Source organism: Arvicola amphibius, chromosome 7 (genome assembly GCF_903992535.2).
Source record: "Arvicola amphibius chromosome 7, mArvAmp1.2, whole genome shotgun sequence".
In the NCBI taxonomy this organism is placed as follows: Eukaryota; Metazoa; Chordata; class Mammalia; order Rodentia; family Cricetidae; genus Arvicola; species Arvicola amphibius.
In genome coordinates this window covers 138,142,801-138,167,917 of record NC_052053.1, presented here as the reverse complement: position 1 = coordinate 138,167,917, position 25,117 = coordinate 138,142,801, and the positions used below count along the sequence as shown (strand labels likewise).

The following is a 25,117-nucleotide window of genomic DNA, read 5'->3' as shown; positions in this document are numbered from 1 at the left end:
TGGAAAGGCTTCTTACTCACCGACATATCCATCTGGGTAGAATAAAGGATTCTGCCCAGCTCATTAGTAACAAAATAATCTAGAATGCTTAAAAGGAACTAAATTTGTTCTCACTTGACGAGCTCCACCTAATCTTAAAAAATATATATATATATAATTTACTATTTGTATGCATGGTGTGAAGCACAATCATTCCCCAAAAGTTGAACGTCAGAGGTAGCGTGATCCTAATTAGTCTTGTCAGATATCAAGGTAAATGCTCAAAGATCAGAGCCAAGGAACAGCCAGTCACTTCTTACCTCTAGGAATCCTCAGACCAAAGGGGCCAAGATCCTGTCTGTGCCTATCCCTATCAATTCCTGTCTCCTGTCTGTACAGATCTCCAGGCCTCTATGGTTAACTTGTGGCTAGCTCCGCCCTCTGATCTCCAGGCAAGCTTTATTTGTCAGAACACAAACAAACTATCACAACATGGGCAAATGTGTGGAGGCCTGAAGACTGTGGAAATGGTTCTCTTCTTCTACCATGTGGGTCCCCAGGATTGAACTCAGGTTGTTAGGCTTGGCCAAGGCAAGCACCTTTATCCACTGAGCCTTCCTGTTGGCCCTAATCTTGCTTTGAGATTATAGATGATATCACATGTAATCAAATTCAGTTAGACACAACCTTGAGGTATACATTCAATTAGGAAATGTACCTATGTTGATTTTCCAATTTAAAATTTTAATGTACAGTCTGATGTACACAGAATTCCTTATTCTTTTTCATTTCATGTAAATGTAGACATTTGTTCTACTTCCTAAACTTTCAAAAAATTAAAAATGTACTTGTTACAAATGAGTCGTAACTTCTTTATATTAAAAAAGTTTTATTTAAAAATGTTAAAAAACAGAATACCTTTAGTAAAAAGTACACACACACACACACACACCACAATCCATAAAGATTTGGAACAAAGTTTTTCAGTATTTGGTTTGGGACTATGGGATGTATGAACCTCTTAGATTCTTTGAAACTAAACAACTGGGTTCACTCAAGATTTACTAAACTGGAATCCATGAGGAAGGGGTATAGGAGCTGATTTTCTTTTTAAAATTTTATGTGTAAAAAATTTTGTGTTTTGGCTGAATGTCTTGCACCACATGCTTGGCTGGTGCCTGAGGAGGCCCGAAGAAGGTGTTGGATCTCCTGGGCCTGGAGTTACAGACACTAGTGAGCAGCTACTTGAGAGTTGGGAATCAGACCCAGGTATTCTGAAAGAGCAGCCAGTGGTTTTATCTGTGAGCAATCTCTCCAGCCCCAGGTTTTTAAAAATCTGGGGAATTTTTCATTTGTTCTTTGAGACAGAGTCTTGCTGGTCTAGAACCTGCAATCTTCTTCCTTCAGTTTTCTGAGCGCTTGGTTTAAGACATGTTCCACCATGTCTGGCCCCAATGACTGCTGTTGTGTTGAAGTTAAAAGCCTCAGACACCAGAATGTACCCTCATAAGGTTCCATGTGGGATAAAGAATATAGGACAATGACTTAGACAGTCTAGTCAAATACCATAATTGTCCGTAAGGTAATCCAGGACTGCTGACGTACTTGACAGGGCATTAAATACTCTTTTCTCCTGCCTTGATGTTATCTTTTCCATCATGTACATTAAATGTTGATGGAAACACATAAAAGGAGTTCCAAGTTCAAGAGCGATGTCAACCCAGTCCCAGATACATTTCAGCGGGGTTTCTTCATAGCCAGCAAACATAGCTGGGTTTGCTAAAAGTCCCCTTGCGACCATCACACCTGCAAATTAAAGTATAACATATTTTTTCATCAACTGGGAATCCATCATTATCAGTCCAAACAATGCAAGAGCATTTATCAAAAATTATTATTTTGAGATTTCAGAATACCCTTACTACAAATTAATGAATTACAACAAGAAAGAAGTTGATTCTGGTGCCACTTGATAAACTAATTTATACAACTAATTTTAAAAAGAAATCTCTATTAACTGCTTCTTTAAGAGACATCCATATTGTTATGAATTGGACTGCTTAAAGTTTAGTCTGTTTGCTTTCATCCAGCAACAGTTACCACAGGGCTGCTTGTTAGTTACGTAAGGGGCACTGGCACTACATGGCAGTTCCGAGGCTCCTGTGGGCAGCAAGTTCACTAACTCTCACATCTAGTCTGGTATTCTAGATGATTTTTAAAGCTAAAAATGAAACAAAACAAAAAATAAATATTCCATCTGTAGATGACTTTATTGATCATCAGGTATGATGGAGGCAGCACAATGTTGCCCCTTCTAAAATGATCTACTATTTGTAAGGAACAGACCTGGCAGCACTGTAATAAAATACTTAGCTTAAATTAGTACAACAGGAAAATATGGCTCAGTGTGAAACACAAAATCAAATTAACATCACTCCCCCGTCCTAACTTTTGAATCCTTATTAAATGATAAAAAATCCCAGCATTTATTTCTTACCATCTGTTCCAGTCATCTGCCACACATTCTCTGCTTCTTTCAAGTTTCTTATGTCTCCGTTAGCAACCACGGGTACAGACACACTTTCCTTTATCACTCTAATGTCATCATAGTGGACAGGCTGGTGTCTTTCTTCAGTGGTTCTTCCATGAACTGTAATCCAGGACACTCCTGCTGCTTCAGCCTTCTGGCACAGATCTATGGTTCTTCTAAGGTTATCATGGATCCTATGATTTCAAAATTGTAGCCGTTTGTAGCACACAGATTTTAATGCTAAAATAACTAAGACACTTCATCTACTACATTACTTAGCTTCACCATATTGTATTATCACTTCATGCCAATATTAATAAGGTTTTGTTGAGTAATCATTCCATTCAAGACCTTGGCTTTAGTTTTTTGACTATGGAAACAACATGGTGACAAATGTCCTTCCCTTCCCCACTGCTTTTCCTTATTAGTGCTGAGAAATTAAGAGTCAACAGCACACTGCCACAGAGAAACACAAAGAGGTCATCCTAACACATTGTGTTATGTGCAGGCCTCTCACATTGGAATCTTGCTTTCTTTTAACTGTTAAATATTAGTGCAAATATCCTTCCTGTTTTCTAGCTGGTGCCAGGGATGTTTCTTAGCATTAGTTAAATAGAATCTGGAGAAAGTTGAGGGGTTAGCAAGGTCCTTTAATTGGGAATATATTGTTTTGTGTTAAGAAATAAGATTTCAGAATTTATAATTTAAGAATGGAGTTTATGTCTGTTTGCTAGACAAATATCTCTCGATATTTCCACATACCAGTCTCTAATTTAGGATACATATCACATCACTAAACAAAAGGAGTATTTTTAAACTTTCTAAGTAATATATTAACTTGTTAGTAAACTGAAATATTTTGTTTACCTTATTTTAATCGAAACTGAAAATCTAGGATTTTCCACTTGATTTCTTACTTGTTTCACCATATCTTGAATGAGCTCTGGCTTGTTTATTAAGCAAGCTCCATAACCTTCTGCCATGGCCCACCTTGATAAAGCAAGCACAATAGGTATATTGTAAACATCTAGAAGGGAAGATACAACTCTAAGTGGACTGTATCAATCTTTCCTCTATCCGATGATTGGAATGAAACAGACACTTACAGTTCATGGATCTACAGAAGGACAGTTAGCTTAGTTGGAGACTGTTGTCTTAAATAAGATTCATAGATCAACATTTCTAAATGGTCCCATGAGATCAGGAAGACACTTGTCTTTTCACCAGTTAGGTGAGAGCATTAAATTAGAATTCTTTCAACCAAAACAGATTAGGTGTTCATATTAACTGCAATTACTTCAAATTTTTAAAATTCCAAATTTGATGTTTATTGTGCATAACAAGAGGTTTTATCAGTCTCAAGAGTAGAAATATATTTTTGGTTCACAGCATTCCAGCACTACTAAATAGCGAATCTAATTCTCCTAATGAGTATACAAATGTCTAATCTGATTTGGCTTAAGCCCCATTTAAAACTGTGAAACTGTGATTTATTCTTTGGGCACATTCTGGCGACTGGAAGATAACCCAGTACAGTGCCAGCACAACAGCTTTTTGTACATTCCACTCAAACCCAATCAAGTAGCTATGAAACAGAAAGGACCAGGTGACTACAGTAAAGTAATTAATTAGGAGAAAGCCAACAGCACATCTTAAATCACAAAATCAGCTTTTAGAGAGTATATCTGACATGGCATTAAAAACATTTCTGGGATTGCTGTAGATATTAGATTCTCAAAGAATTAGCTACTGATAAGGTTGAAGGCAGAGCCAGAGTGTGCTTGTTCATTTTATTGGCTTGACACAAACTACTTTTCTGGGAATAGGAACCTTGGTCATGGAATTGTTTCTATCAGATTGGTCTGTGAGCATCTCAATGGGACATTTTCTTATTTAATGACTGATGTGCAAAGGCCCAGTCTACTGTGGGCTCTGCTACTCTGGGGAGGTAGGTACCCTGGGTTGTGTAAGAAAACATGTTGAGTTTAATAGGTTTTATGAGAATGCCCTCCCCCCCCAAAAGCTCATATATTTGAATGCTTGGTCCCTGATTAGTGGAACTGTCAGAGAAGGCATGTTGTTGGAGGAGGCATGCCATCAAAGGTGAGCTTTGAGGTTTCAAAAGACCATACCATTCCCAGTCAGCTCTGACTCATGGCTGTATCTCAAGGTGTAAACTCTCAGTTACTTCTTCAGTGATATGCCTACCTGCCTGCTGCCATGCTTCCTGTTCATTCTCTGCATCTTTAAGTCCCTAATAAACTCTTTCTTTTATAAATTGCCTTGGTCATGGTATTTTGTTACGGCAATAGAAAAGTATCTAGTTAACAGCAGAAAGCAAGTAAGCAGTGTTACTCCATGGTCTTTGCTTTAGTTTCTGCCTCCAGGTACATTCCTTGTCTTCCCTCAGTCTTGGAGTGTGACTTGGGAGTTGCAATCTGAAAGAAACCCTTTCCTGCCCAAGCTGCTTTTGGTCACAGTGTTTATCATAAATGAAAAAACAAAAAACGAATGAGCCAGTGATGAGGAAGCCAAAACCTAGTCAAGAGTCCATAAATCACTTCAGCCATCACGAAAGACCTTTGATGTTCCTAAATAACCTTTCTTTTTAAAATTCTTGTTTAGAACTACAGTGCTTTAAATCTATAGCCTTCGTCTTAAAAATCTCATTATTTAATTAATTATTATTACTTGTGTGTGTATGGGGGGTGGATAATGTACACTCAGAGATCAGAGGACAACTCTGGGGAGTTGGTTCTTTCCTTGCATCACGTGAATTCAGGGGAAGGAGCTCAGGTTATGCTTCTTAACTTTTGGAAAACTAGAAAGATATTATAGCATGTTCCCATAGTTTTTTTTTTCTACTTTCTTTGAAAACTCTTCTAATTTCTTTGACCTTTACCTCTGAGGGCAACCACAGTTAATATCTATTCCACTTGCATAGGGGCAGACTATTTGGGCAGCATCAGATAAAAGTCTTGCATCATTAGCAGCAAACTGAACAATCAATGGGCAATCACCTGTTAAAAAGAAGACAGTCCAACATTAAACTTCATAGAAGAAACAGTCACACAGCCAAAAATCAAATGAAAGACTGCAAAATTTATAGAGTGAAAAGTATCCCAGAATGATAGTATATACATACCTGTTACGTGGAAGTGGGAGCGTTCTACACACACCGCCATGCCGGCTTTCTTATGTTTCTGGGAAAAGCACTCAGATGTGTCTTCTCCTATTTAATGGCATATTCTCCTATATGGATGGTCTACATACTGTTGTCTAAACTGTATTCATGCTTTTATAAGTCTATTCCTAGATGATTGCCTAGAAGTCTAACTGCTGAGTAAGCATTTAACACTGCCTAGGTACTTAATAGATACTATTAAATTATCTTCTAAGAGTTTACAGATGCACAAATTAATATGAAGGGTCTTTATTTCCATTCAAGTCACTCACACTGAAAACACAATATTTGTGTGTCTTTATTTGTATTTTTCACATTCTATTTTTAATTGTCACTTTCTTCTTTTATTATTTATTTATATATTTATTTGACACAGGGGCTCATTCTGTTGTCCTGAAATTTACTATGTAGACCAGGCTGGCTTTAAACTCCAGAGTTTGAGATCTCCCTGGCCCTGTGTTCCAAGTGCTGAGATTAAAGGAATTGTCTACCATCCCTAGCTGTGTTTTGACTTATAACTGTTTTTAAAGGAAAGAAATTAGTCCTGTCTATTGCATGTGTTATATAATTTTTTAGTTCTGTTTAACCCAAAGTACATTTCTATACCTTCATGGAGAAGTTTAAAATTTAGGTTAGTCAAATATATCTGCTTTCCTAGGTCTTACAGAACATATTTTTCATATCTTTGGATAGTGTTTCAATTCTGGAAAGATGCATTTTAACATTTCAAAGGCTTTTTTTTTCCTATGAAATCCACGGATGTTTATAAAAGGCACATTTCAGGATATCACCACTGTTGAAACAATTACAGATTTCTATAGCAATTCACTGGTCTGGGAATTGATGAGAAAGAGCATTCTTTTATTCTTCATTGGCCTGTGGGGTGCATTCCCTGGTTGGTACCTTAGTTACAGAATTCTATTTTAACAATCACTTATTGATCAACACCATTAGCAGCTGAACATACAAATCAAGCTATTTCTATAGCTCATGCCTTCTAGGAACCTACAATCTAGTGGGAGAGAGGGGCATGGAAGAAGAAACAATACAGTAGGACTAAGTACAATCAAAGAGCATATGCTTATGAGCGAGAATATGGTGACCAAAGAAGATTCCTTGGTTACAAGCTTTGAATGATGGATTAGGAACCATGATCTGTAGTTTACCATGTGTGTGTGTGTGTGGGACATGGACATGGACTCTCTGTCTCTCTCTCTCTCTCTCTCTCTCTCTCTCTCTCTCTCTCTCTCTCTCTCTCTCTCTCTCTCTCTCTCTCTCTCTCTCTCTCTCTCTCTCTCTGTCAGGCATGCAGGCATGATTGGAGAAGACACTCTAGGTAAGGAAGTTCAGGAACAAGGCATGCTAAACTCTAGGAATTTATGGAAGGAAAGGCTATAGATGTATTCAGCGGCTGGATCATAAAGGACTTTGCTTATTTGCCTTAGGTGTTGAATTCTAGCCTCTAGACTGGTGATTCTAAAATGTTAGGAAGATGAGAGTACTTGTATGTTTTTTTTTTTTTTTTTTAAAAAAAACATGAAGAGATTCTACTTAAGAAGTTGAGCCTGGAAACACTCATTTCCAACAAGTTTTCAATGATGGAGTCATCTTTGGCCTGAGAATCATGCTGAAGTCATTATTTTGGGCAATGGGAGGAAGGACTGCGAGTAGGGAAGGACATGATCAAATCTGTATCTTAGACAAGTCGTTTTGGGCTATTAGAAGACAGTCTGAATGAGAAGAGATCACAGGCAACAAGACAGAGACTCATTCGGAAGGACATGATCAAATCTGTATCTTAGACAAGTCATTTTGGGCTATCAGAAGACAGTCTGAATGAGAAGAGATCACAGGCAACAAGACAGGGACTCATTCTAATAAATGAGGACAGAATGGTTGGTGGCCTAAAGAACAGCTCACTTTACATTTTGATAGATTATTGACAGTGTAAAAGAAATACTAAAGGCACTTAAAAACAGAAGGACTATAAACTATACTCCTTGTTTCATCTAATTTCATAAAATAGGTGAGTATATATACTTCCCCTGCAAAGTCAGCAAGCTACAGATTTTACATACCTTGGTTTGTGGTAAATTCACTGTCTCTGGCTTTTACAGATCTGACAAAATCAGCAGCAACTATCATTGGTGTATAACACAGATCACAAGAGTATTTTCTTACTAGTGTTCTAAAAGCCAACCTGTGAAACATATAAAACTTGAATCATGAATTTAGAAAATCCTTGAAGTATATGCATTTGTAAGTTTCATTTAGTGAATTATTAACTATTTATTAGAGAAACTTGTTCTTGGATGAAAGAGATGTAGACTTTCAAGTAGTCTACATGCTAAGTATGACTAAAAATCATTGGTACTTGGGTTTTTGAAAGAGTCTCACTCTATAGCTCAGGCAGGCCTGGAACTCAAAAACCTCTGAATGGCTCTGCCTCCTGGGATTAAGAGCATGCACAATCTATAAAGCTAAAACCTCAGAACTATTTATAAAACAATTATAGGAAAATCACAAAAAAAGAGGAGGGGGAGACAGGCCTGTGGCCTTGCAAGCCTCATGAATTTTCTTTTTGCTTTAAATACAGCAGACTTGGGGCTGAAGTAGCTGACGACCGGAAATCAGCAGTGAGCATTGACAAAAGGGCCCAGTGTAAATTTCATGCGTTATAAAGGATCAGTAAAGAGAAGTTTCAAAAGACGGAAAACTTACAATAACAATGAACCCAATACAAAAACTCTACAGACTCGCCTCTGTTAGGAAATGGTGGGTGTGGAGCCTAGAGTTTTCACTCTTCCAAGACACTCTAACATCTCATGGTTATAGTGTTCAATCAGGCCTGGGAGGTACACGAAACCTTCATTCGACTACCCTTTCCACTGCTATCAGTGGAGACCACATGTAGAGCACATACTTCTATGGGGACGGGACTGCACAGGAACAAGGCACCTTTCTTCTCTTGCTGGATGTTGTGAAAGGAAGCCATGTGGAGAGCCAGGACTTCAGTACTACCCAGACGCTTGTGAGTCAGAATTCTCACTTCTGTCCACACTAACTAAGACTCCTGAGCTCCCAGATGTACATAGAAGCCAAGCTGATAAACAACACAAAATGCTCATTGTAATGAGGTAATCCCTCTCCTTTCCCTTTGATGGAGCAGATGGAGCAGCATCAGGATGGCTGACTAAATCAGAAGTTCCAATATTAAAAACCAGTCCTTACAATCTATTTTATATGAAAGAACATACTTATGAATGTAAAAATGCTGTATCAACTGATACAGAAATAACATTAGACCAAATATCCTTATACAGTATTTAAAAAGTCTCAAAACCAGAATTGTAAACAGCTTCCTTCATTTGATGAAGACCATTTGTAAGACATCACATGAGCATCTTCTCCAAACCTAAGCATCAAATTACCTCAAGCCTTGCAATTTACCACTGTGTTTTGGTTCTAAGAAGCATATTCACATAAAAAGCTGTGTGTGTATTTATATCCATTTAATATCTGATGCACCCTGATATTTGTCATTTTTATAGATATTAAGCTGAGGATGTAGTTCAGTTGGTACAGTGCTTGCTTAACATTCATGAGGCCCTGGCTCTGACTATTTAAGCTAGTCACAGCGGCATAAACCGGTAATCTTAGCATTTGGGATAAGAATGCAGAAGGATCAGATCTTCAGCCTCTAGCAAATTTTAGGTGGCCAGAGATATACAGACTCTGGGGAAGAAAAAGCTTGGAGAAATTGTCTACTTAGGGTCACAACATACCAGCTGAGTGTTAGCACAAGGACTCAAATCTAAATCATGATTCCAAAGTGAAGAGTTTGAAAGCCTTTGTAGTTGAGTGATTTTACAACTCTGGAGAAAAAAAAGTCCCCCCCAAAACCCTAGTACATATAAGAAAAATTAAAATTGGCTCATTAATGGCTTAAAAATACTTACTTTGAATATCGAACCATTGGGGCACAGATTTTCACCAGCTGTCCAGAATGAAACATTTCTATTGGGTCTTTTTTTCTTTCTTGACATATTGTGATTGGTATGGAGTCACTCCTCATGTATACAACTTATTTTTAAATCTGAAAGACAGTTTGTAAAGAGAATATGTATTTCACAACATAACATCCATTATTGGGTTGATCACATAGCTCTGTTGTATGGTTGGGTGCTTGCTTAGCATGTGGCAGACTCTGGGTTTAATTCTCAGTATTGGAAAAACAAAAAAACTATTATTCTAGCAATTTCAATCACCAATATTTTTCATGAGGCTTCAGACTCGGAGGATCTTGCCAAATTCTGCCTCAACTTATAGGCTGAATAAATTGGGAACACTGAACCTGGTAGTTTTAGAGAAATAAGATACGGAAAACCTCCAGGTTTTCTCTCCAGTGTATATCATGTTATGATTTTGCTTGTTACCTTTTTTGCTTGGTTTTTGAAACAGGGTTTTGCTGTATAGCCCTGGTTAGCTTTGAATTGGTAATTCTCTTGCCTCAGCCTCTGGGGGTATTGCAACTGCACTGGTATGCTTTCATATCCAACCTCTTATTTTTCATTTTATCCATTTTATTTTCTTGATAAAGCAAGGAATCTGATTTGAATTCCCATACAATACTGTGTATGATGGGCAATCTGAAATATTTCATCCAGGAAAGTTAAGTGGTATCAACAGAACATTTGTATTGTAAAATAAATCCTGGTATTTTGGGGCTGGTGAGATAGCTCAGTGGTTAAAAGCATGGATTGTTCTTGCCGAGGACCTGAGTTCAGTTCCTAGTATTCAGGTTGGGAGGATCACAACTATTTCTATTTCTAGCTTCTGGGATCCAACACCTCTGGTCTCTGAGGGAACTTGTACTCCCATGCATATACCCACTACAGATACACACACACACACACACACACACAAAACTTAAAAAATGAGAATTCTTTGATACTTTTATTTCTTACTATTGGTGAATCAGAAGGCACACAAAACTTTGTTTTAAAATTTTAAATGTGTTAACAATGATTTCAGTTATCATCAAATAAATGCATCATAAATAACTCTTATACCCCAAGTACAAGGGATAAATTATTTATATTCCATGTTGTACTTAAAACTATGATTTCATAGTACTTGTTGCTTTTTGTATTTTTTTCCTCTGTAATCTAGTCAGATAAATCCCTATAAAATGCTAATTATTCAAAATTCAGTCTTTAACCTTTGGCAGTAAGCTAAAAACACAAGGCCAGTATAGTGAAGGGTGTCCTAGCTTGCAGGAAGAACAGTCAAGTAACAGAGGAAAGGGAGAGTAAATAAGCTGCATCAGAGATGGTCACAGTGCTAAGAAAAACAAACACGGAGTTACAGTAAAGCACTAAGAAAAGTTTATTACCAAGGAAAGACGAGTCTTAAACATTATATTACTAGGAGGTGGCAAGTTGCCATGATGTTATTACTGACTTTTTCAATCATGATTTTCTTTTTACTTATTCTTGTGGTCCGACTAAATCGTAAAAAAAAAACAAAAAAAAAAAACAAAAAACTCTCAACCTAGTTCAAAAAAGATCGCTAGTTTTGACAAAATATATATCACGAAAAGTAATTACAGCAATATAAAATATTCAACAGTCAGGGGAAACACAGTATTTAAAATTTTATTTTGATCCTTTAGAAGCCACTTACAGAGACCAATTAAATGGCTCTCTGGGCTTATGGGATGAAAGTATTAATATTTGTTTTAAAGTTCTCCAAAGTCCGCAGTCATGCTTGAGAATAACCAGAATAATTCCGCTTAAACTGAATAGTAACAGGCATAATATTGTGCTCAAATATGCTTGTACACCTAGAATTTCTTTTAGTTGTATTTGTAAATTCGTGCTGGTATGTACAGTGGAGGTTTAAACTTTTATTGGATGTTAGTATGCACAGGCTAAAATCCTTTGGTGTAAACACATTAGGGGAAATCTGAGGCAAGGTTAAGGGAATGCAAAATGCAGTGTAGTTCGAGACCCGCTCACCTATGTAGTAACGAATATTTCAACGTTTGGATTTCTAAGGTATTTAGGGCAGCGCTTAGCAACGACTCTTCCCCAGCATACCCCGCCTGCCACCCGGGCTTGGCACAGGTAGGACCGGGCTGCGCTAGCTCCCACGTGCTGGGCGAGGAGGGCCGCGAAGCGCCCCGGAGCCTTCTTCCCTACGCCAGAGGCCCGCGCTCTCCGGCCAATACTTGCGTTGGAGGTAGGAGCGGTGGCCACGTCTCCAGCAGCCCGGGAGAAGGCCGTGCGGCAGCCTTTCTGTCCTTCAGTGCGGGCACCGCAGCTCCTGGCATCCGCACACTTTCGCAGCGTTAGCCAGGCGGGGGCGCCTTGATTCTGCGTCATCGGGAGGGCGGGGCTGTCGCAGACGTCATCAACCCGGCACTTGCCAACATGGAAGGTGGAGATCGAGTCTTCTCCGTGACAGGCCGTGGGTCTGCAGGTTCCGCGGCCGTGGCGGCTACCGTGCGGGAGCTCCTGCAGGACGGTAAGGCGTCGAGCGGGGCCGGGGGTCGGGCCTGGGTCGCTGTGCCGTGCGCGGACCCCACCGGCCGCTTCGCACAAAGTTTTCGGGTCTGGACGAGGCCACTCCCCTACGCCCGGCCCCCTTGTCGTCAGGGATTGTCCTGGTCCACGCGTTTCCCCGGGCTGGTGCACCTCTCTTCCCGTCAGTGTCTGGGGGGACATCTGGTAATAACTGCTCGGGCTTGAGCTCTGTCCTGACGCGCCCAGGGCTTCTCTCAAGTTCGGGGAACCTGCACGCCATGGTCCGGGCTGACAGCTCCTGTCTTTGCCGAGAACTGAAAACCCACCTAGGCGACAAGCCGCCGCTTAAGGAAAGGGGTGGGTGGGGGCGTGAAAAGTGGAATTAAAAATACCTGCGTTAAATTTTGGGCCATGCAGTGGCCTCTTACAGTGTGTTGTCCACGCGTATCGAATACCAAAGGCAGATTTATTGGTAGTTTGGAGAGAAATTATCTCAAGAAAGTTAACTATATAACTTTCTATGACTACTGAAGTAGTCCTGAAAAATTCAGTTGTCTTAATGCTCAAGTCTGAGAGACAGAGAAAAATTCAGTTTGCAAAGGTTATTAATCCTCCTTTCACCTCCTTTCGCCCCCATTCTATCACGTATATTAAAAACATTTGCAATAATCACTTGGTGTCAGGATCCTCCTCACCCAACCCACCTCCCCCCCTTTTTTTGAGACCCAGTTTTTCTACCAAGCCCTACTGTTCTGGAACTCACTGTGTAGATCAGTCTGGTCTTGAACTCACAGAGATACGCCTGCTTCTGCCTCCCTAGTGCAAGAGATCAAAGGCATAGGCTACCACAAAAGCCTTATTTTTATATCCCACAGTGCTGCATACAGTAGGGGTTCACTTTTTTTTACTTGAACACTAAAGTGTGGCTTATAAATGATCAAAATAAGGTTTTAAATTGTTGTGTTTTCCCTGACTGTTGAATATTTTATGTTGCCTTAATTGCTTTTTCATAATACATATTTTGTAAAAAGAAAAGTGATGTTTTCTGAACTAGGTTGTGGTAGATCCTTTAGAGTTTCTTCCCATGTCACCTTATCTTTGTATCTTAATTGAAATTCAGATTTAACCGAGTTTCGAACTCCTGAGATACACATAAAGTTTCCACTCTCAAATACTTACCATGTAGTACTATAAAGGCAGCTCCTATAATAATGTTGGAAGAATACAGTATGATTGTGTACACAGCCAAACAGCAATACAGAGGATGACAGCAAGGGTTTAGGGTTTGGTTAGGGAGTGTAAATAATGCTTTTCCTGGACTGCCCCGGTTTATATCCCTTGATAACACATTCTAAACAATGAGTATATGTTTTCCTAGGACTTGCTTCTGGAAGAGTAATTAGGTTTTGTATAGTAATAGTTAATATGCATACTATATTTTCCTACTTACAAAAATTCTCTGTCATCCTTCACAGTGATTATTTAAATCTACATTTACTCTTTAAAAATTTCTTCTTTCAAACCCCTGGAACTTGTCAGATGTGAATTTTATTTTTTAATTGCTGTCCAGACCTTGAACTTAACCACTACGTAAAATCATACTTGCTTTCTTTTTTCCTTCTTCAGTTTTAGAAACAGCAATGTAAAGTCCCTGCTTTCTCTTATGGGCAGCCCATCCTGTCTAGTGCCCAGACACTCCCATTCTGCAACCTTAAAGTCATGTTGCTAATGTCCTCAGTGGTTCCTGGGAGATAGATCAGAACTTTTGGGTTTTATCCCATTTAAGTTTGTTTGTTTGTTTGTTTTTGTTTTTTTGAGACAGGGTTTCGCTGTAGTTTTGGAGCCTGTCCTGGAACTAGTTCTTGCAGACCAGGCTGGCCTCGAACTCACAGAGATCTATCTGCCTCTGCCTCACTGGTGCTAGGAATAAAGGCGTGCACCACCACCACCTGGCTAAGTTTGTAAAGGGCTTGGCTCCTTTCTTGAAATAACTTTCCTGATATGGTATAGGTCCCCCCTCCCCAAATCTATAGATACTCCTCTCTAAATATACCTGCCAAATTAAGCATTTTGTTTAGTTACTGATTCACTGTGTTCACTGTGTTGAGGATTTGCTCGAAGATACTATTGATAAACTTGGCGAAAAGAAGCATAGTTGGAAAATTTGTGAGCAGTTTCTGATTTGCCTCTGACAAGAAGATCATAAAAGAGAAAAATTATGTGATCTAATCTAGAAACCAAACCAATCATTAAATAATCTAATAGCCATGCTCTTCTTTTATTGTTTCATCTTTGGGAGATCATAGTTACAGTTGGCCACTTCCTTTAAACTTTTGTTTCTTTTTTTCATAGTTTTTACTAAAAAAATTTACTTTTCATTTTACGTAACAACCGCACTTCCCCCTTCCTCCCCTTCTTCTGCCTCCCCATCCCCTTCTTATCCCCCATCCATAAACTGTTATTTCTTTTGATTTACTCATTCTTTTTTTCCCTCATAAGCAGTCTTCAATATTTTCTTTTTTTAAAATCTCTCTCTCTCTCTCTCTCTCTCTCTCTCTCTCTCTCTCTCTCTCTCTCTCTCTCTCTCTCTCTCTCTCTCTCTTGTTTTCTGTGTAGCTTTAGAGCCTGTCCTGGTCTCTCTCTAGATTCAAGGCCTCTGGCTTCTGGTACATCATCATGAATTCCTTTGGAATATTGATACAGGATTCCCCTCTGTATGCTGTGAATATCATTGGTTAATAAAAAAATCTGCTTTGGGCTTATTGCAGTGCAGAATAGGACAAGGAAGGAATTCCAAGCAGGTAGAGGAGAAGAGAGTAGGCAGAGAAGCCATGTAGCTGCTGCAGGAAACAGATGCCCTATAGAACTTTACCGGTAGGCCACAACCACATGGCGATACACAGAAATGGCTTAATTTGAGATGTAATAGCCAGCTAGAAATACGCTGAAGTCACTGGCCAAGCAGTGTTGCATTTAATATAGTTTCAGTGTGATTATTTTGGGTCTGGGCAGCCAGGAAACAAAAGAGCAGCTTCTGACTACAGGATATCCCACAGCTACCCCAAGTCATGGAAATCCTGTGGGTGTTGTTCCACAGCATCAGTCCCTTCTCAAGCTCCAGCAGGTCCTAGATGGGGTATATGTTAGGTGGGCCACCCCAGGGCAGGGCTCTGGGCCTGGATGATAGCAGCACTGCTTAGTCTGGGCCACTGGGGCCACCCACCTCAGGCGAGGGCACAGAGTCAGCTCTGTTATGCCCATACTGTCAGGGTTAGTTCTTTCTCACCTGTATAGAGGAGTGGGGCCAGCTCTCCCAAGTTGGGTGGGCAGCTAATTTCTGCAGTATCCAGCGAGAAGCAGGGCCAGCAAAGGGTGGGCCCAACTCAGTATGATTTCATCATGCATGGTTCCCATGGGCCCCTGCAGTGACACAGGCTACAGGCATCAATACAGACCCCAGCTGCAGCTGGACCACGTACCTAGACATGGTCCTTGGAAGGCAGCTAGATCTGGATGTCACTGTTGACCCAGGTGGTAGTGTACGCCACTCAGATGGACATGTCCCTATTGGCAGCATGGCCCTAGGACACTAACATGGCCCTAGACCTGGGGCGTCCCCATGGCCTTCAATGGCACTAGGATCTACAGACATTAACACAGAGCCTGGCTGCTATAGGGCCACAGACCCAGACATGACCTTTGGCAGTAGCCTGGGCCTGGACAGCACCATGGCCCTGGGTGGCAACACAGACCACCCAGATCTGTGCTGCAGCATAGCCCCCAGACTCCAAGAAGGTCACAGGTTGGGACATTTTCTTAATTGCTAGTTGATGCAGTAGGGTCTAGCTTACTCTGGGTGGTGCCATCTCTAGACAGGTGAAAATTAAATAAAATAGCTGAAAAAGCCTGGGGGAGCAAGCCATTAATCAATGGTCTTTTATGGTTCTGCTTCAGTTCCTTGAGGTGCTTACTTTGAGTTACTATCTTTGTTTTTCTTGATTGTGGACTATTACTTCTAAACTAAAATAAACCCTTTCCTCTACAAAGATCACTGTTTTATCACAACAGAAAAGCACAGTAAGACAAGTTATCCTTACTTCTCTTCTAAATTAAAGAACTATATTTTTAACTGCCTACTAATATTCCTGTCTTGATAGTAAACAGCATATTAACAAAGAGTAGATATTCAATGAAAGGATTAAGCAAAGTAAATGTCTTCCTATTCCTGAATCTTTTTTCTAATTGTCACGGTTACTACTTACTATTGGTAGTTAACTGAATGTTGATACTTAGGTTGTGAGACTCTTGGAGGCAGTTTGTTTCTCATCTTTGTATATTTAATGCCTAGGGCAATCAGCTTAATGCAGAACTGAATTCCTCATACCAGATAAAGAATATTCCACTATTTAAAGAAACTTGGGAATTATCTTTTGTTTCTTCTACTAATCACCATTTCATCTTATCAAGTTCTACCCATTGCCATGTCCAAACATTTGCCAAATTTGACACTTGCCTGACATTCTTAAATGACACACACTTATTGTATCTTATGTCACTTGGGCTATTAACACAGTGCTGTGCTTTTCTGACCTCTCTGATTCTGCTCCATGGGAAGATATGTTAGTAAACCAGCGTTCTTGGAAAATAAGAAAAGGCTTGGTTTCATTGGTATTTGTGTATTTCATGGTATAAATACCCCTATCCCAACTGGTTTAAAGCCTACATATAATAATACTGTCTGGCTCAAAGAACTCCTGAAAATGTCATAGTTTATAGGAGGTAGGGGTCCTTTGTACATCCTTGGTGTGCATCTAGCTTAGGCCTGAAATAACCACACAGAAACTGTATTAATTAAATCACTGTTTGGCCCATTAGCTCTAGCTTCTTATTGTCTAACTCTTACATTAATTTAACCCATTTCTAGTAATCTGTATATCGCCACGAGGCTGTGGCTTACCGGGAAAGATTCAGCATGTCTGTCTCTGGCAGCTCCATGGTGGCTCTTCTGTTCCGCCTTTTTCCCTCCCAGCATTCAGTTGTCATCCCCCGCCTACCTAAGTTCTGCCCTATCAACTAGGCCAAGGCAGTTTCTTTATTCATTAATCAATGAAAGCAACACATAGACAGAAGGACCTCCCACACCAATAGTTAGCTGCTAAAAACTAGTAGATACTAACTCAAGCACACGGCTATGTAACAAATCCCATTTTAGTTATTCTTTGTTCCTGCAAGAATTACTGTTGTAGAATACAAGACTGGCGGTGCTTAGAACCATCAGTACCACATAAACTGGCTGTTTTGCACATCTTGCAAGCATTTTTCCTTTTTTAAAAATATTTATTTATTTATTTGTTTGTTTATTTATTATGTATACAATATTCTGTCTGTGTGTATGCCTGCAGGCCAGAAGAGGGCACCAGACCCCATTACAGATGGTTGTGAGCCACCATGTGGTTGCTGGGAATTGAACTCAGGACCTTTGGAAGAGCAGGCAATGCTCTTAACCTCTGAGCCATCTCTCCAGCCCCTTGCAAGCATTTTTCAAACTGCCCTCCAGCCTTCCTTTGAAACTTCATCTTTTCTTTACATTTTCTGCCTAATACATAATCCTGTCATCTAGTTTTACTAAACTTATTCTTACCCGTGTCAAAACATGTCATTTTGACTTTTCCTGGTGGTAAACTTTCTGTGTGGAATGACTGAATTTGTCTGGTAGTATTCTGGAATATTTCTTAATATTAGCTCCCTGACGACGCAAAAATTTCCAATCAAGCCCAACCAAAACAAGCCAAATTAAGAAATATTCAGGTTTAATGGGATATCTGTGCTCTTGGGTGGCCTCGAGGGGAAACCGGGAAGCCGCTGGAATGCGACCCCCAGGAGGGAGAAAGATACACCTTGTGTTCTTCTTTTGGGGGATCACTTAAGTATCCTGAGGAGTGGTCCTGACCCCACCCCCAGGGAGGGGTCAGGCCCTGGCCTGCTGGGATTTGAAGTCCAGACCAGGCCTGGGGACTGGGATAGATGCGAGGGACTGGGACCTACGCTTCCAACCTACCAGTGTCTGCAACAGTTCCTTGTGCATAGAAGGTCTTAAAACATGCTAATTATGATTATAATTGATCTATTGCTTGATAACTGTTGGTAAGTTTTCCTTTGTTTTTTCCTAGACTGTTACAGTGACTTTTTAAATGAAGACTTTGATGTAAAAGCTTATACTTCTCAGTCTATTCATCAAGCTGTAATTGCTGAGCAACTAGCAAAACTTGCCCAGGGGATCAGTCAGCTGGATAAAGAGCTACATCTACAGGTAACACCAGTCTTCTGGGTCAGAGAGATTATTTGACAGAAATGACTGTTTATCCCTTTGTCATCTCATCTTTGTTAAAGCCAAATGTATATTTCCATAAACAAATGCTTAACTTACCAGCATCAGTTTAATTACATTTTTGTGACGTTTTCTGCAAACTACTTTTTAATTAGTTTTTAATGAAAACAAATTAACCTACCTTTCTGGAATCATTTGCTTTTTCTGTTTATTACCTGAAGAGTCTAGATTATGTATATTATTGTGTTTTTGAATTTTTGACTGAATGAGCTAAGTACAGAGAGACATTTCATTGTACGTACTGCTAAGCTAAATCACCATATATACTTTAAAGATATCTAGACTTCAAAATTTCGGTCTATGGATATATTGCTTTGGAAAAGAGCTTCTGCTTTTGTTTCCACCGAGGATGAGAACCTGTTTATTTCTTCCAGACTAATGTGATTTGATGGACCAAGACCTCTTGAAAGGTTGCCATAAACACCCCTCCCCCAAATTACTTCACTCATCCAAAAGCAGGAAACAGTTTGGAGAGAACTACACCCAAATTCCCAAATATTGTTTATAAATGTTTCTTTACATTTAAAGGGGGATATGATATAGATATGGAAACTTAGCATTGGTATGGATCATGGTCTAGTGATACAAATTTAAGATCAATTTTATATTTGATTAAGGTATTGTATTTGTGTAGCTCATTTAAAAATGTAATGTATAATTAAGAAATATAGGTTAATAATCATCTATAATAGTCAAGTTTGTAGTCATGTTAGGTTTTCTAGATATATAAAGATATATTTCAGTTAGATACTTATTCTTCAAATCCTTCAGAGACCTTCAGAATATGGCATTTAAAGTGTTTTAAAAACTTAGGATTTTTTATGACAATGAGACATATCTGCTCCTGGCAGCACCAATTACTTCAAGAGGAAGATGGGCATTGAAGAGGCTCCTTATGGAGTCTGTTTGCCATTTGGGCAAGAAACTGCTCTTGCCTGAACTGCTTGACTGGACTTGCAGGACCCAAAGAAAAATGACTGCTGGACTTGCCTAAAGGTTAGACCTTCCTTTGGTGGTCTTACTTCATCAACAAGTCTGTGAGACATTCTGCAGGACACAGAAGAAAGTGACTGGCAAACTGCCAATATAGGTGGAACTATCTTTGAAATTTACTGCTTCATGGAAAAGTCTGTTGGATACTATGAGCCTGTAGGCTAAAGATGGGTGCTCACAATGTTACAGAAGAACTTTGGGTGACTGTCCAGGCAGCAAGATGTCTCTGTCAATTCTAGAGTTTTGGAAGTTGCTTACAATGCATTTCCTGTTTACTTTGGTAATATTATATCCTTCTGAAGTCTTTGATGGAGTTGAAGAATAGTTATAGTTTTCCCGAGTTATAATAAAAGATAAAGTAGATATAATTATTGTAACTGTAAATCTTGCTTGATACCTGTCTTGTTATATGTAATCTTGTTATGTTAAAGTTAAAACCTTCCTTTTAATTTAGACAGAAAAGGGGAGGTGATGTATGCTGTGAATATGTTTTATTGCTGTTGGTTAATAAAGATGCTGCTTTTGGCCAGTGGCTTAACAGAGCAAGGCTGAAAGAGATACAGAGAGAGTAGGTGGAGTCAGGGAGAAGCCATGTAGCTGCCAGAGGAGAAAGATGCGAGCTGCCAGCCAGAACCTTACCACAATCTTCGTGGTAAAATATAAAATAATAGAAATGGGTTAATTAAGATGTAAGAGATAGCTAGAAATATGCTTAAGCTATTGGCCAAATAGTATTGCAATTAATACAAATTTCTGTGTGTTTATTGTGGGACTGGGTGGGACAGCAACCTCAGCCAACATCTGACCTTATGTCAAGATGTAGCAGAGCCACTTCTATGGGCTCCCACACCAAATAGACCAAGGTAGAGTTAGCACTATGTTCTTTTGCTCTGTATTGTGATTTATGCATTCATCTCAAGCACACCTCATAACTTGCACATGTATGTGCATGTGTGTGTATGTATAGTATCTGTTTTCTTTATATATCAAGGGAGACCTTGGATTGTACCTGTAGAGTTAAAGATAGTTAAGCAGAGCAAATGCTGATTTTTTTTTTTATTCTTGATTTTTTTAGGTTGTTGCAAGACATGAAGATTTATTGGCACAAGCAACTGGGATTGAGTCTTTGGAAGGTATAGTATCATTATTTATTACTGTTAGATGGTACTTGCTTAGGGACCCACCACCTTTTTTCAGCTGGAGGGTTGACTAGAAGGTTTTGTTGTCCATAGAGACTCTGTTATAGCTACTGAGCTTGACCGGAAAGATCTAAAGCAACCAACAGATAACGTGAAAATGGGTAAGGTGGCAGTGTGCTAGGAAAACTCAAAACCTCATTAACTGTTCCTTGAGTTAAACCATCTAGGTTCAGATCACTTCCTGGGCAAGGTGGTTAACTTTGCTCTGCTGCATTTTCCTATTTGTAACAGATATACTATGTGTACCTAAATGATGTTATCTTAAGGATTGAATGATTGAGGAAAATGCTCAAAACAGGCTTGCATATATGAATATCCCTATAAGTCTTAGTGACTTAAAACAATAAAAAAATTGTATTGTTAGAATAGGTAATAGTGGAAGTAGGTGTGAAATTTTATGTATTTTTCCTTTCTTTGACATTCTTTTTTTAAAAAAATATTTATTTATTTATTATGTATACAAAATCCTGATCTCATTACAGATGGTTGTGAGCCACCATGTGGTTGCTGGGAATTGAACTCAGGACCTTTGGAAGAGCAGGCAATGCTCTTAATCACTGAGCCATCTCTCCAGCCCCTTTGACATTCTTTTTTTTTTTTTTTTTTTGCCTGGCTTCTTCATATTTTTTTTTTTTGGTAAATTATTCATTTATTATGTATACAATATTCTGTCTGTGTGTATGTCTGCAGACCAGAAGAGGGCACCAGACCTCATTACAGATGGTTGTGAGCCACCATGTGGTTGCGGGAATTGAACTCAGGACCTTTGGAAGGGCAGGCAATGCTCTTAACCACTGAGCCATCTCTCCAGCCCTTCCCTTTGACATTCTTAATAGTGAAAATATAGTAGAATAATAACAGATCAGAGTTTTTTGTGTGATTCATGTTTGACTAATTCTTTTATGAATTTTTCATTTCTTCTTTATTTTATTCATAAGTATGAAATGTTACTATTATGTTTTTCATTATTGCTTTCTGTCTCAGAGTTTCTGTTGCTGTGATAAAAGACCATGACCAAAAGTAATTTGGGGAGTTAGGGTTTAGTTCAGCTTGCAGCTTTCATTTCATGCTCTATCACTGAGGAAAGTCAGGACAGGAACTCGCGGCAGGCTCTGAATCTGAGGTCATGGAGGAGTGCTGTTCAATTATTCAAATTTATTTCAGTTGTTGAATTTGTTCTCCACGGCTCACTTATTTTCTTACCCACCCACACATGGTGCTGCCCACTGCGGGCTGAGCTCTCCCACATTATGCATTAATCAAGAAAATGCTCTTTCAAGTTCCTATAGGCAATCTGGATGGAGGCATTTTTTCAGCTGAGGTTTTTCTTGCCAGATAACTGTAGCTTGTGTCAAATCATGACCCTTGTCATTTGATTACTGTTATTAATCACATCCAGTGATTTTCTTTTCTGCTATGCTGATCAAATTGTTAAGGAAAAAGGGGTTTGTTTTCTGTGATGCAATATCCTTGATTTCATCTAATGGTATTCCTCATGGTGTCAAGGGAATGAGTTTACCTCAGAATCCCTGGTGTTCTAATGTATATGGGGAAAGATCTTAACATTCTGGGAAATGATAGTTTGTTAACTTGAAAATCTGAAGACGTTAGAGTTTCTAAGTATTGATAGCCCTAACTATTTTTTAATATCTTACCCTTTTTATGTGTTTCTAAGAACAGTAATATGTTAATGGTAATTTTGTAAGCAATAATATAGTTTTCACCTGTGAATGATGTAGTACATTGATTAGGTGAGTCATCATTAAGATGGAAAAAATTCTCATTATGTCTTCATTCATTTAATCTCTCATTTATTTATGTATTTTTTTTTTTTTTGTTTTTTGTTTTTCGAGACAGGGTTTCTCTGCAGCTTTTTTAGAGCCTGTCCTGGAACTAGCTCTTGTAGACCAGGCTGGCCTCGAACTCACAGAGATCCGCCTGCCTCTGCCTCCCGAGTGCTGGGATTAAAGGCGTGCGCCACCACCGCCCGGCTACAAGAAATTTTTTTTTTTTTTTTTTTTTTTTTTTTGGTTTTTCGAGACAGGGTTTCCCTGTAGTTTCTAGAGCCTGTCCTGGAACTAGCTCTTGTAGACCAGGCTGGCCTCGAACTCAGAGATCCGCCTGCCTCTGCCTCCCGAGTGCTGGGATTAAAGGCGTGCGCCACCACCGCCCGGCACTTATTTATGTATTTTTAAAAACTTAATTTGGTTTTCTGAGACTGAATTTCCCTGTGTAGTTCTGGCTGTCCTGGAACTCATTCTGTAGACCAGGCTGTCTTCTAATTCAGAGATCCGCCTGCTTCTGCCTACCAAGTGCTGGGATTAAAGGTGTGCGCCACCACTGCCCAGCTCCTCTTACTATTTTTTTGAGTCGGACTCACAGTTCTGTTCTGGCTGGCCTGAAAACTAACTGTGTCGGCCCTGGTCACCTCAAACTTACAGAAATTCGTCTGCCTCTGCCTCTAGAGTTCTCCATCCTCAGCCTCATATGTCTTTTCTCTCTGCAGATTTTTACAGTGGGACAGTGCTTGTCTTTCCCAGGATACTTTTTGTCCTTCTGGTTGTGATTCTTAGCCTTTAAAGGCTGGGCCATCTCTCCAGTCCCTTTCCCAGAATTTTTTTTTTGTCTTTCCGAGACAGAGTTTCTCTGTAGTTTTGGAGCCTGTCCTGGAGCTAGCTGTTGTAGACCAGGCTGGCCTTGAACTCACATAGATCCGCCTGCATCTTTCTCCCGAGCTCTGGCATTAAAGGCATGCGCCACCACCGCCTGACCAGAATACTTTTCTAAAGGGTTACAACATTTAAAACACAATTGGGCTGGGTTGTAAGTCAGTGTTAAACAATGTCCCTAACGTGTGAGGCCCTGGAGGACCAAGGCTTTGTGAAGCCCTTATAAGCGTGTGTGTGTGTGTGTGTGTGTGTGTGTGTGTGTGTGTGTGGGTATTCTACATATATATGTGTATGTATTTGTATATTAGTATAGGGTATATTTCAAAACACTTATTAGAATGTTATTTTGAGATGCTGAAAAGTATACTATACTTTGAAAATTTAATCATTAATTCTAACTTCTTCGCCTTTCCTCCTGGTATTTGAAAACATTTTGTAAGTTGGTTGAATTTCATTCAGGCTTTATTATTACTTTTTTTCTCCTGGGACAGGGTTTCTCTATATAGCTTTGGAGCCTGTCCTGGAACTCACTTTGTAGACCAGGCTGGCCTTGAACTCACAGAGATCCTCCTGCCTCCCAAGTACTGAGATTAAAGAAGAATTTATTCCCATTTCCCCCACTGTTCATTTAGTCAATTAAGGAGCAATTGAGAACTTGTTTGATACCAGGTATTTGAGGAATAGACAAACCACTGTCCTCACGAAGCAATGTTTTTTCTTTCATGTGGTAAGGTCAGTTACAAAATGTACAATAGAAAAATCAGACATTTTTAAGTCCTACAAAGAAAACCCATTAAGTTGAGGAAGGAGAGACTCTCCTACTTTAATAGTCAGAGAAGGCCTTCTTGAAAAGCTAACATTTTGAGCTGACATCTGAAGGAAAAGAAGGAACTTCCCTGTGGAGAGAAACTGTTGAAAGCTTAGGGAATAGTCAATGGGAGCAGGGCTTAACGTGATGTATTTCAGGGTAAGAAGGAAGGTCAGGATAACTTTTGTGAATGAATGGGGTGAATGAGGGAGAGAATCACAGATGAATTTGCTGGAAAGGAATTTTTATTTGATTTTGAATGCAGGTGTTAACTATTAGTTTGATAATCAGAGTATTCTAAGACAGGGTGAGAGTTGTAAGTGATTTTTCCTGCTGGCTCTATAGGACAGCACCTGTAGAGTAGTTGATTGATTAGCATTCACCTTTGAGCATGGTGAATAGAGAGAGTGGTTGCAGGGAGTAAAATTGAAGCAGAACTGAGGGGGTTCATTGAGGGGGTTGAAAGCAGTGTGAGAAGAGTCACCACAGTGATTCCTTAGGTTTTGGTCTGCTAGACTGAATGTGACTTATTGAAATGGGATAAATTTACAGGATTATGACTTGGCAGGGTTGGGATATTGCAGAAGTCTCCTTTGACATATTAAATTTGACAGGCCAGAATTTAGGGCTGGAGGTTGTATATGTCTATATACAGGAAGGTATAAAGAAGATGTCACCCCTTTCTATATATACATGTGTAAGTAAATCAGCATTCATAGAAAAGGTAGCATTTAAATGTTGGGACTGAATGAAATCCATGAAAGGATGCAGGTGAAAGGAAGAGGAGTGAGGCTGAAGTCTTGAGAGATCCTTGAATACAGGAGCAGCTAGAAAAACGGG

The 25,117-nt window shown here is 39.4% G+C and overlaps 2 protein-coding genes across 4 annotated transcripts in view; one reads left to right on the top strand and one right to left on the bottom strand.

Annotated features, from left to right (window-relative positions):
- Positions 1 to 917: 917 nt before the first annotated feature.
- On the bottom strand, positions 918 to 12,164 carry Dus4l (dihydrouridine synthase 4 like). 3 transcript variants are annotated; one of them, XM_038335922.2, is made up of 7 exons: positions 11,795 to 12,164; positions 9,653 to 9,789; positions 7,772 to 7,893; positions 5,412 to 5,529; positions 3,377 to 3,499; positions 2,477 to 2,703; positions 918 to 1,785 (listed from the first exon to the last, which is right to left on the bottom strand). In XM_038335922.2, the coding sequence occupies exons 2-7, from the start codon at positions 9,766 to 9,768 to the stop codon at positions 1,538 to 1,540; spliced, it is 954 nt and encodes a 317-aa protein (XP_038191850.1). In that variant the 5' UTR covers positions 9,769 to 9,789; positions 11,795 to 12,164; the 3' UTR covers positions 918 to 1,537. The 3 variants fall into 3 exon arrangements, with proteins under 3 accessions (XP_038191850.1, XP_038191849.1, XP_038191851.1); XM_038335921.2 differs by having other exon boundaries at positions 11,714 to 12,163; XM_038335923.1 differs by lacking the exon at positions 11,795 to 12,164 and adding an exon at positions 8,652 to 8,796 and having other exon boundaries at positions 9,653 to 9,787.
- The window catches only part of Cog5 (component of oligomeric golgi complex 5), a 205,809-nt gene continuing 192,760 nt past the window's right edge, over positions 12,069 to 25,117 (top strand). The window contains exons 1-3 of the mRNA XM_038335916.1: positions 12,069 to 12,221; positions 18,391 to 18,530; positions 20,677 to 20,734. Of these exons, the coding sequence (XP_038191844.1) occupies positions 12,128 to 12,221; positions 18,391 to 18,530; positions 20,677 to 20,734 (292 nt within the window). The 5' untranslated portion in view covers positions 12,069 to 12,127. The remainder of the gene's footprint in view (positions 12,222 to 18,390; positions 18,531 to 20,676; positions 20,735 to 25,117) is intronic.

Excerpts from the sequence above, each read along its gene's own strand:
- Dus4l (XM_038335922.2), bottom strand. The coding sequence starts at position 9,768 with ATGAGGAGTGACTCCATACCAATCACAATATGTCAAGAAAGAAAAAAA. Across the intron at positions 7,894-9,652 it reads CCAATGGTTCGATATTCAAA|GTTGGCTTTTAGAACACTAG; the intron begins GTAAGTATTTTT and ends TATGTTTCACAG. Across the intron at positions 1,786-2,476 it reads GCAGATGACTGGAACAGATG|GTGTGATGGTCGCAAGGGGA; the intron begins GTAAGAAATAAA and ends TTTAATTTGCAG.